Genomic DNA, 17,896 nt, shown 5'->3' on the forward strand with positions numbered 1-17,896 from the left:
CCTTGGTACAATGCCCTGATGCTTCCTAATTTTGCCTTTTAAACTACGATCTACCACCTAAAATGCCTTCCCCTCTCCTCTGTTTATCCCAGTTCTACCTGTCCACCAAATCCACCTTCAATTCAAATTCCCCATCACGTGAGAGGCCTTCCAGACAAATTCTTTCCATCATGCACTCTCTTTCCCGATATCTTTAATTCCATTTATGGACTCAGTCATTGAACCACCTATCCATCCCAGAAACAGGAGATGATTCTGTGTAAGGTAATGTATTCAGCAATGAAGCTGTACAAAAGAAATACCTGTAAGAATACAGATGGCCCCTGCCTTACAATGGTTTAACTTACAATTTTTTGACTTTACAACGGTGCAAAAGCAATACTCATACAGTAGAAACCATACTCCAAATTTTGAATGTTGATCTTTTCCAGGGCTAGTGATAAGTGGCATGATACTCCCTCGTGATGTTGGGCAGAGGCAGCGAGCTGCAGCTCCCAGTCAACCATGCAATCACGAGGGTAAACAATGACACACTTACAATCATTCTGTACCCATGCAACCATTCTGCTTTTCACTTTCAGTACAGTATTCAATAAATTACACAAGACATTCAACACTTTATTATAAAATAGGCTTTGTGTTAGATGATTCTGCCCAACTGTGAGGCTAATGTAAGTGTTCTGAGCATATTTAAGTTAGGCTAGGCTAAGCTGTGTCAGTAGGTTAGGTGTATTAAATGCATTTTCGACTTATGACATTTTCAAGTTTATTGGGATGTAACATCGTAAGTCGAGGAAGATCTGTACTGTTTAGGGACGGAAGACATGGAAAACTAGTGAGTTTAATATGAAATATCATTTCATATTATAAAATACTTGGAAATATTTTAGACCTATAAATCATTTGTTGTTTTATGTATACAAGTGTTAATTTGAGTGTCTGGTCACTTCAACATCACTGGAAATTTCTTATATTTCTTCTATAGTCTTCCATGCATCCAACAAAAATTGGCTGAACTCTTGTGAGGCACAGTGCTAGGTATTACAGGGAATACGAATAGATACAAGATGCAATCTCTGCCCTTCAGCTGAAGAAATAAAACAAGTATGCATATAATTATAAGGCAGAACATATATGATAAACTTATATAAGTGTTATATATCATAGTAAGTGCTAGGAACATAGAATAAAAGCAAAACTAAATAATAGGTTTTCAAGGAAGGACTCATGTTGTCCTGGTATCTGAGCTGAGCCTAAAGCATCATTAGGATCCTAAAAGCCCAAAATAGAAGATTAAGTCTAGAAAAGAAAGATTCATGCTTAAGAAATATACCAATTGATTGTTTTCTAATCACATAAAAAAGTCACTTCTATAAAAAGTAAACTTTGGTTCATCCTAGCAAGTTTAATATGTGAACAATATTTTGATTAGTAATAAACTGTGAAAATGAATATCAAAAGAAAGAATTAGATCTGCTATTCTGAGCTTCCAACTCATGGCAGTCAGCTGGCTAAGAAAAATGGCAAGGGGTAGCTGGGAAACTACAGGCTATTGAGATATTTATAACCACTAGAGTCTAAAAAAAATTCCTAAAGCTTTATTTAATATTTGCAATACATATACAAATAAAGTTTTCTAATGATTTAATATTAAATTGCTTTCTCTATTACTGAAATCCTCAGGGAAGAAGATACTATTTAAATGCAAAAAAGAAGCATAATTATTCATTTCAATTTAACAATAATTAAATGAAAAGCAAGTACAGGTACTGCCAAGAATCTCTTCTAATACTGTACTAGTGGACATGCGACTATTAACAAACACTAATCTCATTAAAAATAAATGATTTATCTAGGCTCAGATTCATCACATTCATAGTTAAAAGTATATGGCTTACGGAGCTCAACAAATAATCAATTTTCTGATAACATTTATACCTGGTCATAACATTCTGTGCAGTATTAAATGTACTTATTTCAAGATTTCATACGCTAAGTGAAAACATGTCTAGTCATCTGATTACAGAGAATAAAATTCAAACATAAAAGCAGAGCTTGGGAAATTAATTCTCCACAAATTATTTGGATTTTCTATTTTTCTGAGCTGGATTATTAGAACAGATTAACAGTGATTTGTGTGTGTGTGTGTGTGTGTGTGTGTGTGTGTGTGTGTTAAGAGAGAAAATGTAGGTTTTCAGTATGGCCAACTAAATTCCTTATGGATCCAATGCTTCCAAAAATAACAACTCTGAATTCTGGACAAAATGCAAAAAACAAAAACAACAACTAAAGGCAGCCTGGGTGCCTATGAATAGGAAAATGTCTAAACAAATGGTGATGCATTCAAACAACCAATCCTGAGCAGCTTAAAAAAAAGAACCATGCAACACCAGGATTGAATGTCAAAACCATTATGTCAAGTAAAAAAGGTCTCACACACAAGGGTATACATAGTATGATTCCTTTTATGTGAAATTCTAACAGAGACAAATCTAATCTATGGTGGAAAAACAAAACAAAACAAAACAGTGGTTTTCTCTGGCGAGTGTTTTAGGCAACTGACTCTGAAGGGGCAGGGAAAACTTCCCGGGCTGGTGGTAATCTTCACTATCTTGATAGGGGTGGTGACTTATATAGGTGTATGCATTTGTCAAAATTTAGTGAACATACAGTTAAGATCTGTGCTTTTTATTGCATGTAAATTTTACCTCAAAAGAAAAGAATGTAAAATATTGAACTGTAGTCAATGACGTGCATACTAAAATATTTAGGGGTAAGTGTACTGATGGCTGCAATTTACCTTGAAATGCATCAAAAATAAGACAGGCACAGACAGATGAATAAATACTGATATAGCAAATATAGTAAAATATTAATGGCAAAATCTTGGTGTGGATATATGCATATTCACTGTAAACCTCTTTGATTTTTCTAAATCTTCACTAAAAAAATGTTAGAGATCAAAAAAAAAAAAGAAGGAAAATAACATTAGATTAATTCAGAACAAGTCCTATGAGGCTAACATCATTTCCTTTCTATTTTATCAGTATTACCACCAGACTGGTAACTCAGAGAAAAACAACTGACAATGTATTTGGACCCCGATAAATTTGGATCTCTCTTCATAATCTGATTGAGGCAAAAACCCCAGATTGCATAAATAATAATGATAATAGCTACAGCTGTGTACAATACTCTTTACTAGACACTTTCCTAGCACTTTATGTATATTAACTATTTGATCTCTACAGCAATGCGATGAGATAAATACTATTATCCACATTTTACCAATGGGGAAACTAAGATGTTAGGATAATTTGCTCAAGGTCACATACATGTAAGTGGAAAAGCCAGAAATTAGAATCCAAGGAGTGTGGGTCAGAACCCCTGCTCTTAACCACTTCCCCATGACTGCTCCCCTAGTTGACTCTGTAACTGATACAATGTCATATCGGGTGCTCTTGTCAAGTTTGTGGCTGACATGAAGCTAGGAGCAAAAGCAAATATAGTATTTTACAATTTATCCCAAACAATAAAGGGACATATAAATAAAAGACTAACAAGATAAAATCCCATAGGGATAAAATATAAGATCCTGCATTTGAGTCCAAACAACCAACTTTACCTCCTGTGACAACACTGGTGCACAGCAGGTGTTGGGCAAGAACCTGTCAAATGAAGGTACGATTGAGTGGCAGGGGAGAGAGAGTGTGTGAAAAAGGACAGGCTTTAATAAAACCAAAGCAAAATATAAATTTAATAGATAATGCTACAAAACACAAATATATAACTATGTTATCTAGAAGTAGGTTAAATGAGCACTCTACAAGTCTGTTCTAGTCACACCAATGCCAGATATGCTGTGCTAACTTCTGGGAACTACAGAGTAAAGACACAGGTAACCTGGAACAAGTTTAGAGCAAAAGTGTAAGATTTAAAACTGACCTATGTGAGGTACAATGGAAAAAGCTGTGAACATTTAATGTGGAGAAAAGAGTTAAATGAACACAGTAGCAAACTTCAAAATGTAAGGTACTGTCATGAAAAAGAAGAACCACACTTATTCTGTAATTGTCCATAAGAATAAAAATAAAGTCAATTGAGAGAAGCTACAGGAGCTACAGGGAAACAAAATCAGTGTCAAGGAAGACTTTTCTAACAGATATAACCACAAAAGAAAAGGTGGGAGAGAAGGGACTATCTCATAAGGGTATGCATACCCTAAATATGATAAAAATAACTCAATGAAAGATTGGACCAAATTAACCTGAAGATCTCTTTCAAATCTAAGAACCTACTATATAATAAAAGGTAATTTTTATAAATCTGTCATAAAAAGCTTCAGATTGATTAAAATAGTCATATCAGTGACCAAAATAGACTTGGCATGACAAAATTTAAACGTAAAGGAAAAAATAAAAAATAAAAGTTATTTGCCAAGTCTGTAAATGCAGAGAGCTTTCAGCCTAAAAACACTGTAATAAAATGCAAAAGAAAAGATAAACAAATTCGTCTACATAAATATTTAAAACTTTTACACATGAAAAACATTAAAAGGCAAACAATAAGCTATGCAATTAGGACAAAGGGATTTTATCTTTAATATAGAGCTATGGTGTCCAGTACAGCAGCCACAAGCCACATATGGCTATTTAAATTTAATTAATTTAAATTGACCTTAAATTAATTAACCATTAAAATTTTAGTTTCTCCATTGCACTAGCCACATTTCAAGTTCTTAACAGCCACTGTGGTTAGTGGCTACTGTACTGGACAATGCAGATACAGAACATTTCCATCACTGCAGAAAGTTCTATTGGAATTTTAATATTTAAAAAATTTAGTGCAAGGGGCTTCCCTGGTGGCGCAGTGGTTGGGAGTCCGCCTGCCGATGCAGGGGACGCGGGTTCGTGCCCTGGTCCAGGAGGATCCCACATGCCGTGGAGCGGCTGGGCCCATGAGCCATGGCCGCTGAGCCTGTGCGTCCGGAGCCTGTGCTCCGCAACGGGAGAGGCCACAACAGTGAGAGGCCCGCGTACCGCAAAAAAAAAAAAAATTTAGTGCAGGGAATTCATTACATAGCTGATGGAAGAACTGAGATGCCAAACAGGGGGTTGTGCATCAATGCAGAGATTAGCAACAGCAGGAAGCCGTTACCGTCCCTAAGACAGAACAGAGTGCAGAGCCCAAAACCCAGTGTCACCTGGAAAAAGCTGGGACCATAGGGGGTGTCTTGGGTGGGAGCTGGAGACAAGGAGGAGAAGCAGCCCCTGCTGGATAAACACCCTGATGTAAAAAGAGGGGAAGAAATACCCAACTTCTGCCTTCCTTCTGCCCTCCAATCTCCTGCCAGTACCTCCCACGGCTGAACACAGACAAAACCCAGGTGTCAAAGGAGCCTGGGAAATACAGCCTGCAGGGGTCAGAGCCTCTGTTAAAAAGAAAAGGGAAAGGAAGAAATGTCTGAGGTCAAACAGGATGAGGCCTGGCACAGGTACAAATAATTTAGAGAGGAAAAAAAACACACAAATGGCCAACATTTGAAAAATGTCCAACCTCACCAGTAATTAAATGTAAATTACAAATCACTATTAAAATAATAATATTAAATTAACAATAATAAATAATAATTCAAGTACTTAGTGCTGCTAAGGGTGTGGTAAAAACAGATACACTCACATATCCTAGGGGAAGAAAAGAATTTTCAAAATATTTTCAAAGAAGCCGGAACAATTTTGAAATTAGCATCAACAAACTTTTAAATGTTTATACTGTTAGACCAACTGAGTGCATTTCCAAGGATAGATACAAAGTCTAGAAAATCTTAAGTCCAGAAAATAATTTTAGAAACAAAGACGTTCATTGCAGCTTTATAATATTGAAAAAAAAAAGGGACACCTTCAATGTCCACCAGTAAGACAAAGCAAAGTAAGGCAAAGTAAGGTACATCTATCAATTTATTAAAAAATAATACTGCTTGTTTGCCAGCCACAATGAAAGGTGCTAGATATATAAAAAAGATGAAGAGGTAATAATAGACTAATTTGTATTCATTTAAATAATGTTTATGAAGGATTTAAATAAAATAAGGATGTGTTGTGATATGCCTAGTGAATAAAGATTAATCTGAAATTAATTACTCTTACATCAAACAGCATATGCCAAAAGGTTATTAGTAATAGTGGTTGCCTCTAAGTGGTAAATTTATGAGCTTATTTTTTCCTTCTTTTATATGTTTCCAAACTTTCAAAATTTTCTAAATAAAAAAACAAATTTTACAGAGCTATAAAAAACGCCTTCAGAGCTATTAATGCAAATGTTTAACAACTGTAAACCTGCCATAACAGTGCCAGTTTACCTGTTACAATAATAAACTGCATTATTTGGATCCAGTTCTATCGCCTGTGTGTAACAATCCACTGCAGCAGCATAATTTTCTTCTTTCATGTGGTTATTGCCTAAAATAACCAATAGGTACAGTAAGTACAATATACAGGAAAAAAAAGTCTGGAAGATAAATTTTAATCATAGAAACTACAGTAATATGAAGGTCAGCAACATGATTTTTCATTCATACTGGAAATAAATTTTATATTGTACTATAGAGTTGATACCCCTTAGCTTCCAGTGTGTTTGAATGATTTTTTAACAATGAAGAGTATTTAAAAAATTAATCTTTGACCATGCCACTCTCAAAGATTAACTTTTTAAAGACTCTATACACTACCAAACATAAAATAGATAGCTAGTGGGAAGCAGCCGTATAGCACAGGGAGATCAGCTCCGTGCTTTGTGAACACCTGGAGGGGTGGGATAGGAAGGGTGGGAGGGAGGGAGACGCAAGAGGGAAGAGATATGGGAACAGATGTATATGTATAACTGATTCACTTTGTTATAAAGCAGAAACTAACACACCATTGTAAAGCAATTGTACTCCAATAAAGATGAAAAAAATTAATCTTTGAATATCTTATAAAACCAGACTTCAATAAGTGAGTAAGTGTAACAATTATGATTACCTCTTGGCAAAACCTAATCTCTTCTCACCTTCCTTATCTTCATCTCTCTCTTTCCTTTTAGAGCTGCCCCACCCCATTCCAGGTGGACCACCCTCCACAACTATCTCAGTCTGGACCTGGTCCTCCATTCCTTCCCTGTCAAAACATGCACCTGCTGATGAGCAAGCCCTCAGAACATGCGGTGAGGGTAAGCTAGTAAAACTACTCATGTCAATGTCATTGGCAGATATTTTTATGTGCTATCCCTTCCAGAGATAGATTCTCTTTTAAAGAAGATTATTGGAGATTAATTTCTAGAAAGACAGAATTTCAGATACCACAGCTAGCCCACAGCATACTGATCTTCAGGAAAGGTTTCTGCAGATATATCTGGCAATAATTTAGCTACGTTAACGACTGGTCAGCAAAATAAGGGATTCCTTGTGGCTATCTTCTGTAATCCATTAAACAGAAAAAACGTGTCATAATCACTAATAAGAACCAATGCTCAAAATTGAAATTTTTAAAACACTGGGATTACGAAGTGTTTACATCTCAAAAGCCTCTATTATTCCTTCCAGCTTTCTCTGAACAAGAAGCTCTCCTATTAGCCTTGTTTTCTTAACAGATCATTAGCTACTTAATGGGAGGAGAGTGTGAATTTGCAGATAACAGTAAGATTAAAGGAAAGACATGTAGATAAGAGTACCTAAATGTACAAACGTTACTTCAAATTAAGAAGCAGAAATGAATATAAAGAGTGATTGCTAAATGAATATAAAAAATGATTTCTACATAATTTCTCTTTGGGATGATAAAATGTTCTAAAATTGTGGTGATGACTACACAACTCTGTGTACATACTAGAAACCAATGAATTCATACATGTTACAGTAAATCGCATGGTATGTCAATTATAGCTCAATAAAGCTGTTTTTTTAAAGCTAAAAAAATTAATTTACATCTCCACCCCCAAAAAGAAATGAAGCTAAAAGGTTACATAGCTTTTATGATTGAGCAAGAAATTAACTACATTAGCCTCAGTACTTAAATAGATTTGCTTCTTCCATGTAAAAGATTATGTGGGTTATGTGGATTTTCTTGTTGCCAATGGGTCTTTTTGTCTTAGGATGGCATTTCTTGGGTAGTAGTAAAACCTAGTGTATGTCTTTTCCCATAAACCACACTAAGTGTACAGATACTAAATATATATAGCGATATTAATGATAAAAAGCTTCAAGTCAGAAAATATTCAATATACAAAAACTCAGGACACAGGTATTTGTGAAGATAAATATAACTAGGCACTGCACAGCACTCTATATTTATACACAGAACTCTCCTGTCTCCTTTAATCCTCAAGACAACCCTTTGAGATATGCCTTTACTTCCGTGACATGGCAGGGAATTACAGCAATGAACCCTTCTTGGTTTTGTCTGATCTTATTGCAGCTCTTCAGAAGCAAAGCACACAAAAATATTTGAAAGCAACCTTCCAGGAGGGTACTAGCTGGCCAGAAGCCCTGATTAACACAGGTAAGTATAACATGCAGCCTGTAATAACCCTATGCTTGACAGTCTACCGTGGCCATTTGTTTTCACACGAATAGCAAAATCTGTATGACAATTGCTTTAACTTTATGTGTAACATGTCATAGATGTGACATGTCTTAGTGAAAACAAAGAATAAGAGCTTTTGGTTAAAGCCGAAAACAGTAAGTAATTAAGTCTACCCATGCTGCCAGAGTAAATGAGCCTCACTCTGCATCTCCTTCCAACCCTCAACTTACTAACATTCATTATATCAAAACAAACTCTACAGGGAATGCAGTCTCCCAATGTTCTGCCATGCAGAGGGAGTAAATATGAGGGACAAAAATAAAATTCCAATTTGCCATTTAGTACTAGAGCTAAAACAAGAGAGCTTCAAAAGCAAAATGTTAGTGGAGCATGTATTACATCACTGAGGATTTCACACACTACAAAAGTCTAAGTAGAAGGAAAAAGAAACATCGGATTAAATTGTTTCAATTAGAATAATATATGAAAAATGCATTTGTATCTGGATAGTTCAAATGCAAATTCTTTGGGGAATACTATAATTCAAATGACAATGAGGATCTGGTTACTTTATTTTACATGTAATTTACAAAAGTCCTAATTCTAAAATTTTAAGTCACTGTAGTGATAAGATTTATTAGAGGAAATAAAAAATTGAAAACTGAAATCAGTCTATTTGTAGGAAACACAGCACTTTCTAATGTAATCCAAAGAAGATAATCACACAATAGTGAAAATAAATATAGACAAAGATATTAAGACAGCGTTACTTAGGATTACAAAATTATCTGTCTAGGTAAGTAAATCATGGTCTAACAGTACCATGGAACACTATGCAGCCATTAAAAGCAGTGATACAGTGTAATTTATAGACCTAATAGAAAGGACCATGCCCGAGGAACAGGAAAAGCATACTCTTTTCCATATCTACCTTTTTAGACACCAACCAATTTTTTTAAGAAAAAATTCAACTGCCTTCTTCAGAGTATCAACTAAAGAAAAGGCTAGAAAATGGTTCTGAACCATTTGTGTACAGCTTCAGAACACTGCACATTCCCTAATAACTCTCTGCCTATAGGACAGGGTCTTTGTTGGCTCTCATTCACTAAAGATCAGGACTCTGCCCTACAGCTCCTTAGTACAAATCTTGTAGGCCTGACCTATAGCTTAACAAAACTGACATGATATAAAAACTGAACACAGATCCTCAATGGTGACTCATTTATTAAAATCAAGTATGCTTCAACAGTCACTATTAGAAAATTTAATAACATAGTAATCGTGTGCTAGTTAATAAATCCTTAAGTGCCATATACATATATTAAATTTCAAAGAACTCAAAAATGCTAAATATACAAAAGTTAAAAATAATACTGAAAATCATTTTCATGTCTTCGATTAAGCATAAAGAATTTGGGATCCTAGAGTACACACAGCAAATACAGTTGCAAATAATCAACCCTTAAGTGACTTGTTTTGCAAGTTTTACTCACAACAGATCTGCTTCTCTTGAAGCAAGCCATACCTATATTGTTCACAAGCCATTCTGTATTTCCAGGCTCATTTCTGTTTCACAAATGCCACAAGGACTTACGACAACCCCGTCTTGGCAGTACAAACCAGAATCTTATTGGGTGACAGAGTCACTTTCCCTAGAGTTTCAGAAAGCTTTACTAAATAAGTAATTTTTCTATGAAATATTCACCTTCATCTTTTAATTGGTCAGCTTTTCCCACATCTTCAGGCACTGAGTTTGAGAGAGGCAGAATGTCATTCTGAAATTAAATAAAATACAATGTACTTCCATTTAGCTACATAAAGAGTCATCCCAGAGAACTATAAATTAAAGTAATAATTATTTAGTATATCATCTGTAAGTCTATGTCATGACGTCTAACATCTAAATAACACTGTCAGCAAGAAATAGGGAAAAAGTCCCCCAATATACTTTTATTAGAAAAACAAATATGTGGAATTTTTTCTAGAAAAAAACAGGCAGCTGTGAATCAATTTTTTTTACTTGCTTTCGCTGTATCTAGAAATCCTACTTCATAAACAAAAACAGAATCAGTATACAAAGAATAGTAATAGAATTATGCTCAAAGGATTGTTTAGTGAAATTTTTGAAACATAATGTTAATATCCTAAGAGAAAGTCAAATCCACAGGTACCAAAAAAAGCATTTATAATATGATCTTATTGTTTAAATACATGCACATACATTCACAGGCACACAGGCTGAAAATCAAAGACTGGAAAGGTATACACAAAAGGTTAACAGTAGGAATATTTGGAAGTAGGATTTTCAGTCTCTTCTTTATATCCTTCCATATTGTCCAAACTTTTTAAAACAATGGTTATAGATTTATTTCCTCATTAAGATAATAAGCAGTATAAGATTCCTGTTTTTAGCACCTACTATCATCCTCAAACCTCTTTTTCAATAAGGTTCAAAGTGCTTATGAAAACTAAATGAAAATTTAGAAATGTCTTGAGTGGCACTGGGAACACAGTGTATTTTTCCATTTTTGGAAGATTCTTTTTAAATTGTGTTGTTTTTAAACTTGACTCCGAAGTTCATAAATGTTTATAATTTTCAAAAAAGTATAATTTGTAGTCAATATACCTATGTACCATATTTTTTTTTTTTTTTGCGGTACGCAGGCCTCTCACCGCTGTGGCCTCTCCCATTGGCTCCGGACGCGCAGGCTCAGAGGCCATGGCTCACGGGCCCAGCCGCTCCGCGGCATGTGGGATCTTCCCAGACCAGGGCACGAACCCGTGTCCCCTGCATCGGCAGGCGGACTCTCAACCACTGCGCCACCAGGGAAGCCCCTATGTACCATATTTAAAACATACTCACCAATACCTTTGTCTTGACTAAAATGCCAATGAACTTGATAGCTCTAACATTGGAAATACACTGTGCTAATTACACACAAGTATTCACAAGTACAAAATCACTATAAAGTAAATGAGTTGTTCTTATTTTTAAAATATCTTTATCAGTCAGTTTTTCTAAACACAAAGTATTAGTATAAAAAAGTACAGAATCAAAATGGGAGCCTTAATAAGTAGAGATCAATACTAAAAACGGACTGTGTAGCCACTCAGGATATAAGTGTAGTTCAAAGACTCATTACTGCCCTACAGTACTTTGCTTTTAGGGTTCCTTCTACTTCAAATCTTCTAACAAGCCTAGGCAGTTTATATGTGAAAAAAGTGAATTTTGGGGGGTCAGAAAAATGGCATATTGAAAAATGGATTATAATCCATTCTGTCTTCTAAATCCTTTTGTATTATTTTAATGAAATTGCCATAATTTTACAACTTTGAAAATTAATTCTCATGTTCATTCAATACATTTGAGCAGCCCATGATGTGAGGACAAGTGTTATCCACTTTATATAAAAGGAATGAATCTTTTAGTATATAAACTTAATTGGGGGATAAGCAATATCCTAAAAATAAATTGTCCAACGTAACCAAGCACAATTGGAGAGGCAGTAGTTTCTTTAATTATAAGAGTCTTGATGCTGCTTCAAACAAGTTCTGGACTTTCCCTGCGATACTCTGCTAACAGACACATACGTAATGAAGCCACAGCTGTTAAATAGGAGTGTTAAAGGATTGATGCCACAAATAACACCATGTAGATATACTATGGAGCCAGGTTTTTTTATTGTTTTTGTTTTTGTTTTTGTTTTTTGCGGTAGGCAGGCCTCTCACTGTTGTGGCCTCTCCCGTTGAGGAGCACAGGTTCAGCAGCCATGGCTCACAGGACCAGCCGCTCCGCGGCATGTGGGATCTTCCTGGACCAGGGCATGAACCTGTGTCCCCTGCATCGGCAGGCGGACTCTCAACCACTGCGCCACCAGGGAAGCCCTGGAGCCAGTTTTAAGAAACTATATTTCTAAAATAGTAAGCAACAAATTTTTACAATTAAGTACAATCAGAGAGAAATAGAAGAAGAAGAAAAAAAGAGCTCTATTCAATCAATCTGAGCTTCCTGGGAGGAAAAAAAAAAGTATTGATCTCTTCAGTACTAGTCAATGATAACAGGAGCTAAAGAGTGAGCAAATCCAAGTGCCATCTCACGCACAAGCCTCTCGGGCATCTCAGAGTAAAGAAGGTGGACTTCTGCCATAGCCATGTCCAGCCTCTGAAATAGGGCTCCCTAAGGATGCCACAAGCTCAGACAATGAAAGAACCACAGAAACCAAAGAGAAGAAAAGGACCACAGAGACATTCCACTATCTCTTTGCATCTTGTCAGATAATTAGAATTCATCTGTTTGATGAATTAATGTATAACTGTATTATCCTTTTTCCAAGTATAAAAAGAGGGAGCAGTTTACTGCCAAATTACCATTTTCATTGCAACTCTAAGAACCTCTTCCCAACAAATTCTAGAAACAGTCTGTGCAGTATTCTCAGCCATGTCCCTGCCAAGTTGAAGTATACCCTGCATGTTTCAGCTCCTCTCCTGAGTTCCTCATTCTGTACTGAAGCTTGAATACAGAGTTAGAATAATAAAAGAGGTTCACATGGCACCAAAATGTAATGAAAAACCACGTGGCCGGCCCCCCTGGGGCCCTAAACTCACTAGCCTTAAGATTTTTCAATCTTATAGTCCATATTTCCTGAAAAGGCCAGCAACCAGAGACCATGTAAACAGTCCTAGGGAGCAGAGATCAGAACACTTGGATTTCAGTCTTGGTTTTGCACACTGACCCTGAAACTTTCCCTGTTTAAAGAGCCCCATCAATGGCCAAATTTGATAAAATCTGCTTCAAAATGATGATGCAATTCCTCATGATTCCTTTTCTATATGGTTTCTCCCTAAACATTAAGACTTTTAACTTGTATTTCATGTTTTTGGGAAATATCAATTCAGATGTCAGAAATCTAAAAACACAAGTCAACCATGATATATCATTAAATATAAAAGAAGGTGAGAGGATGAGAAGAGTTATTAATATGAAAATCTAAAGCACATTAAAAGTTATATTTTAGGTGCCAAATCATCCATGTGGACCAACTATCTTATACCCAGGAAGAAGTTAGTTACTTAAAGCCTGGCCCCTCAAATATTAACAATCCAACCTAATACTGCAGTCATACTTAGAAAATGAGATACTAATGAGAAAACAAAGACAGCTTACCTTACAGAAGGAATTTGTGAACATTTCTGTCAAAGGCTGTGAAACTGCTAGATGTGTATCTTCTGCGCTGATTTTAAAAACTGTCTCCAAGCACTGAATTGCAACTTGAAATAAATTTTAATAGTAAAAAAAAATTAGCAACCTAAAAAAAGAAACAACCTTTTTTTCTGGTAGAAATCTGCACTCTGCAATCTGTGGTAATTCAGCATTTTGATCACAGAACATATGGAAAACTAAATGGTTCATCTGCATAAAGATTTCTGTTTATAGACCAGCTATTGAGGGAAGACAACTTAGTTTCTTATTCCTCACTTAAAGAAAAATGTTACCTAGAATATAATTTCCCAGTATATGTATTACATCATATTCTTCTTAAAGCAGGTCATTAACAACATATTCCCCATTACCAGTACCTTGAATAAAACTTTAAAAATTATCTTTTTTAATGTGAGAAACAGAACTCTCAACCTGATTAAAAATAGTAAGAGAAACAGTCTTTGGCACATAGGAAACACTAAATATTAATCCTGGTGTACTTACTTATGTTAAAATAGTTTGGCTTTTAAAAATTCATTCAGGCATGCAAATTTACCAGGCACCTACTATGTGAAAGGTGCTGTTATAAGGTGGTAGGGATACAACAGTTAACCTAACACAAAAATCACGATCCCTGTGATGAAGCTCACCCTTAATAGATGGAGGCAGACAAACACAGTAAGTAAAGTACATGGCATGTTAAATGTTGACAGGTGCCTCATCTACATTGATGTATGACAAGGTAACCAGTATGGCTAGGGTACAGACTGGGTGGAAAGACATGGTGGGCGATTATGCTAGAACAAAGTCTGTCGCTGGATGACAAGGCACCTTAAATAATATTTTTAAAGGACATGGATTTGATGCTATGGGCAAATGGAGAGCCATTAAAGATTTTAGTGAAGGAGAACAACATAACTGGATTTGTGTTTAGAACTAAAATACTAGTAAGTATAGTCTAGTAAGAATGCTGAGAATGAATTAGAGAGGGAAGCTGAGGAAGAAAATGGAAGCAAAAAACCAGGAACCCATTTATGGGTTCCTACATCAATGACCTAAACAAACAAGGAGCCTAAACTAGGGCAAAAACAGTGAAGAAAGCATATCCTGCCCTTTTTACAAGTCCTTACTGAGGGGATTGGAGGCAGATTCTTATCCTGAGAGTGTTCTCCTTTGAAAAAGAATTCTCTTCTGGCTCAACAAGATGGGGATGTAGCCAAAATGTCCAGTGTACTTCTAGACAGTGTGGAATAGATTCACTTACATTTGTGTATGACTTTTTTTTTTAAATTCAGTTTGTTTAAACCAAAAACAAAAATTAAAAACAGGTCACTCATTCTCCCATTCCCCACTCCCTGTCTCTGGCAACCACCAATCTGTTCTCTGTATCTATGAGCTTGGGTTTTTATTATTATTATTATTTATTTTTTAGATTCTACATATAAGAGAGATCGTAGGGTATCTGTCTTACTCTGACTTACTACAGATCCAATTACATTTGTGTATGACTTTTAAAAGACACATTATGGTCCTGAGAAAATTACCTCTATCATAAAAGAAACACTATTACTGTCACTATACACAGACCAATTCTCTTTAGAAAAGGGACTGAATAACAAACTGAGTTACCAACTACCAAAAGTCAAAGTGTCTTTTAGAAAGAAACTAATGCACTGTTTACCCAACCCTCATTCTCTCCCTTTCTATCCTTGCTAAGTAGTTGTTCTTGTACTTCAGTTAGTTGTACTTGCACTAAACACACTGGGCCATAAGAAAAGAGGCTCTCATTGCCATGAAGACAATTAATTAAAAATAAATTATTATTAATAATAATACATGTATGTATATGTATATATTTCTTTTTGATTGGCATCTTTCTTTCCTTATCATATTGGTCATTTACTTTGCTGTGCCATGTAGCTAGCCGGTACATGTTTCTAGTATCGCACTTATCACACATACTACATTATATGCACTTAAAACATCGGTCTCCCATATTAGACTGTCACCTTGACGATAAGGCCTACATTTTACTTATCTATTGACTTTAACACAGCCTGGCAAATAACAGATGCTCAATAAATTTAATCTATGTCTTTGTTTACAGTGGAAGTAACAGTTTAATTTCAGAGGAAATAGAAACAATAAAATCTGCAGAAGAGAGCACTTATTCCCCCCAAAACATTAATTCACAGCCTTGTGAAAGGTGGATAGAACCCAACCGAGGCCTTAACCAGAACCAGAGTATTGAACTTCACAGCTAAACACTGACAGGGGAAAAGTCCACATAAAAATATGAGGGATTTTTACACTCTAACTTGTTGAGGCCATCCAGTCCAGCTCCTTTACCTCTGCTGCCACTAACCTTAGAACACAGATCTGGCACATTCTAGACACAATCAAGTATTACTAAAGGAGGTGGCTGTTTGGGTTTTTTTTAAACACAATTGTTCATTTGTTTTAAAATCACTTTACTGAAGTATGACTGACACGTAAGAAGCGGCACGTATTTAATGGACACAACTCAACAAGCTTGGGGATAAGTATACAACCGTGAAACCGTCACCACCATCAAGGCCACAGACATACCCATCACTTCCCAACATTTCCTCTTGTCCCATTTATTGGTGTGTGTGTGTGTGTGTGTGTGTGTATGTGTTAAGAACACTTAACGTAAGATCTACCCTCTTACTAGATTTTAAGTATACAATCCAGTTAGCTATAAGCACTGTGCTGAACAGTAGGTCTCTAGAACTTATTTATTTTGCATAACTGAAACTCTGTACCCTTTGACTATTACCTCCCCATTTCCTCTTACCCCAGCCCTTGGCAACCACCATTCTGCTCTGTGCTTCTATGAGTTTGACTATTTTAGATTCCACATTAAGTAAACACAATTGTTTTGATACATAAACTTGCTGCCAAAATGTTTAGTGTTCAACACTAACACATATTTAGAGAGATAAATGGTTTAGTGAAAAAACCCACCACAGCCTTGGAACTCAGGACTCTCATTATCATTATTAATCCAGAAAAAAAAAATCTAATAACCTGGGTGCAATAATTTATCTTACTTTTACCTCAAGATTTTCATTTATGAAACAGGGATTATTATATGTGATCCTCCTTTCAGAAGGTTATACTCAGGAATAAATCATAAAAATCTAAAGAAATTCTATATACAATTTTGCTTCACTTTAACACCAAAAAATAATAGTCTGTTTGGTACTGATAAGGAGAAGGACAAGCGAAGAATTCTCAATAACACCATATCCCATCTATATAGCACTTTATACTAAAGTTTCCATATGCTATATTACCTGCCATCACTAATTCTGATTGTCTTGACAAATCTATTAGATGGAGGGGGCAGAGATCTCCACCTAACAGACTTAGAAATTAAGATACAGACCAAATGAGTGAGATGCCCAGGATCACTTGATTCAATTCATCAATTCAACTGAACAAATATTTATTGAGCACCTATCATGTGTCTGGCACTTTTCTAGGAGCTTTGTATATAACAGTGAATAAAACAGAAGAGATTCCTGACTGTTTGGGGCTGCCATTGCAGTGGGGGATGGAGAGGCAGACCGTAAACAATAAACTATACAAAGTAGAACAGGCTGAAGAGCATGGGAGCGTGGGGAGCAGGCTGCAGATTTAATGGCATGCTCAGGGAAGGCCTCATTCAGAAAAGAGGACTTGAAGGAGATGGGGATATTACCGTTATCTGGGGGAAGAACATTCCAGGCAGAGAAAACAACTGGAGCAAAAGCCTTTAGGAAAGAGCATTTGGTGCATTTCATTTGGTGCATCCAGACTGAGGAAGCTAATTTGACTAAAGTCAAATGAGAAAGAGAAGGAGTCTGTAAACAACACATCACAGAAGTCCAAATTATATAGATCCTTTAAACAATGACTGAGTAACATGAAGAGTCACCGCAAGATTTTGAGTGGAAAAATGATGGAATCTGACACAGTCTGTTTTAAAGGATCACTGGTGGCTGCATTTAGAAAAGTCAATGAAGCAGCAATTATAGAAGCACAGAGACCAGTTAGAGGCCATCACAGTAAAATAAATACTTAGTTCTATCCAGGGGTAATATCAGTGGAAGTGGGAAAAAGTCAAGATATC

At 35.8% G+C, this 17,896-nt stretch overlaps 1 protein-coding gene across 4 annotated transcripts in view; it reads right to left on the reverse strand.

Moving 5' to 3' along the window:
• Positions 1 to 17,896, reverse strand: part of SGTB (small glutamine rich tetratricopeptide repeat co-chaperone beta) — a 49,359-nt gene that overhangs the window by 25,006 nt on the left and 6,457 nt on the right. For all 4 annotated transcript variants that reach the window (XM_081233930.1, XM_081233931.1, XM_081233932.1 and 1 more), the window contains exons 3-5: positions 13,723 to 13,826; positions 10,264 to 10,333; positions 6,359 to 6,458 (exon numbers count right to left, since the gene is read on the reverse strand). In XM_081233930.1, the coding sequence (XP_081090056.1) occupies positions 6,359 to 6,458; positions 10,264 to 10,333; positions 13,723 to 13,826 (274 nt within the window). The remainder of the gene's footprint in view (positions 1 to 6,358; positions 6,459 to 10,263; positions 10,334 to 13,722; positions 13,827 to 17,896) is intronic.

Source organism: Mesoplodon bidens (assembly GCF_964165515.1).
Source record: "Mesoplodon bidens genome assembly, chromosome: 4".
NCBI classification, from domain to species: domain Eukaryota; kingdom Metazoa; phylum Chordata; class Mammalia; order Artiodactyla; family Ziphiidae; genus Mesoplodon; species Mesoplodon bidens.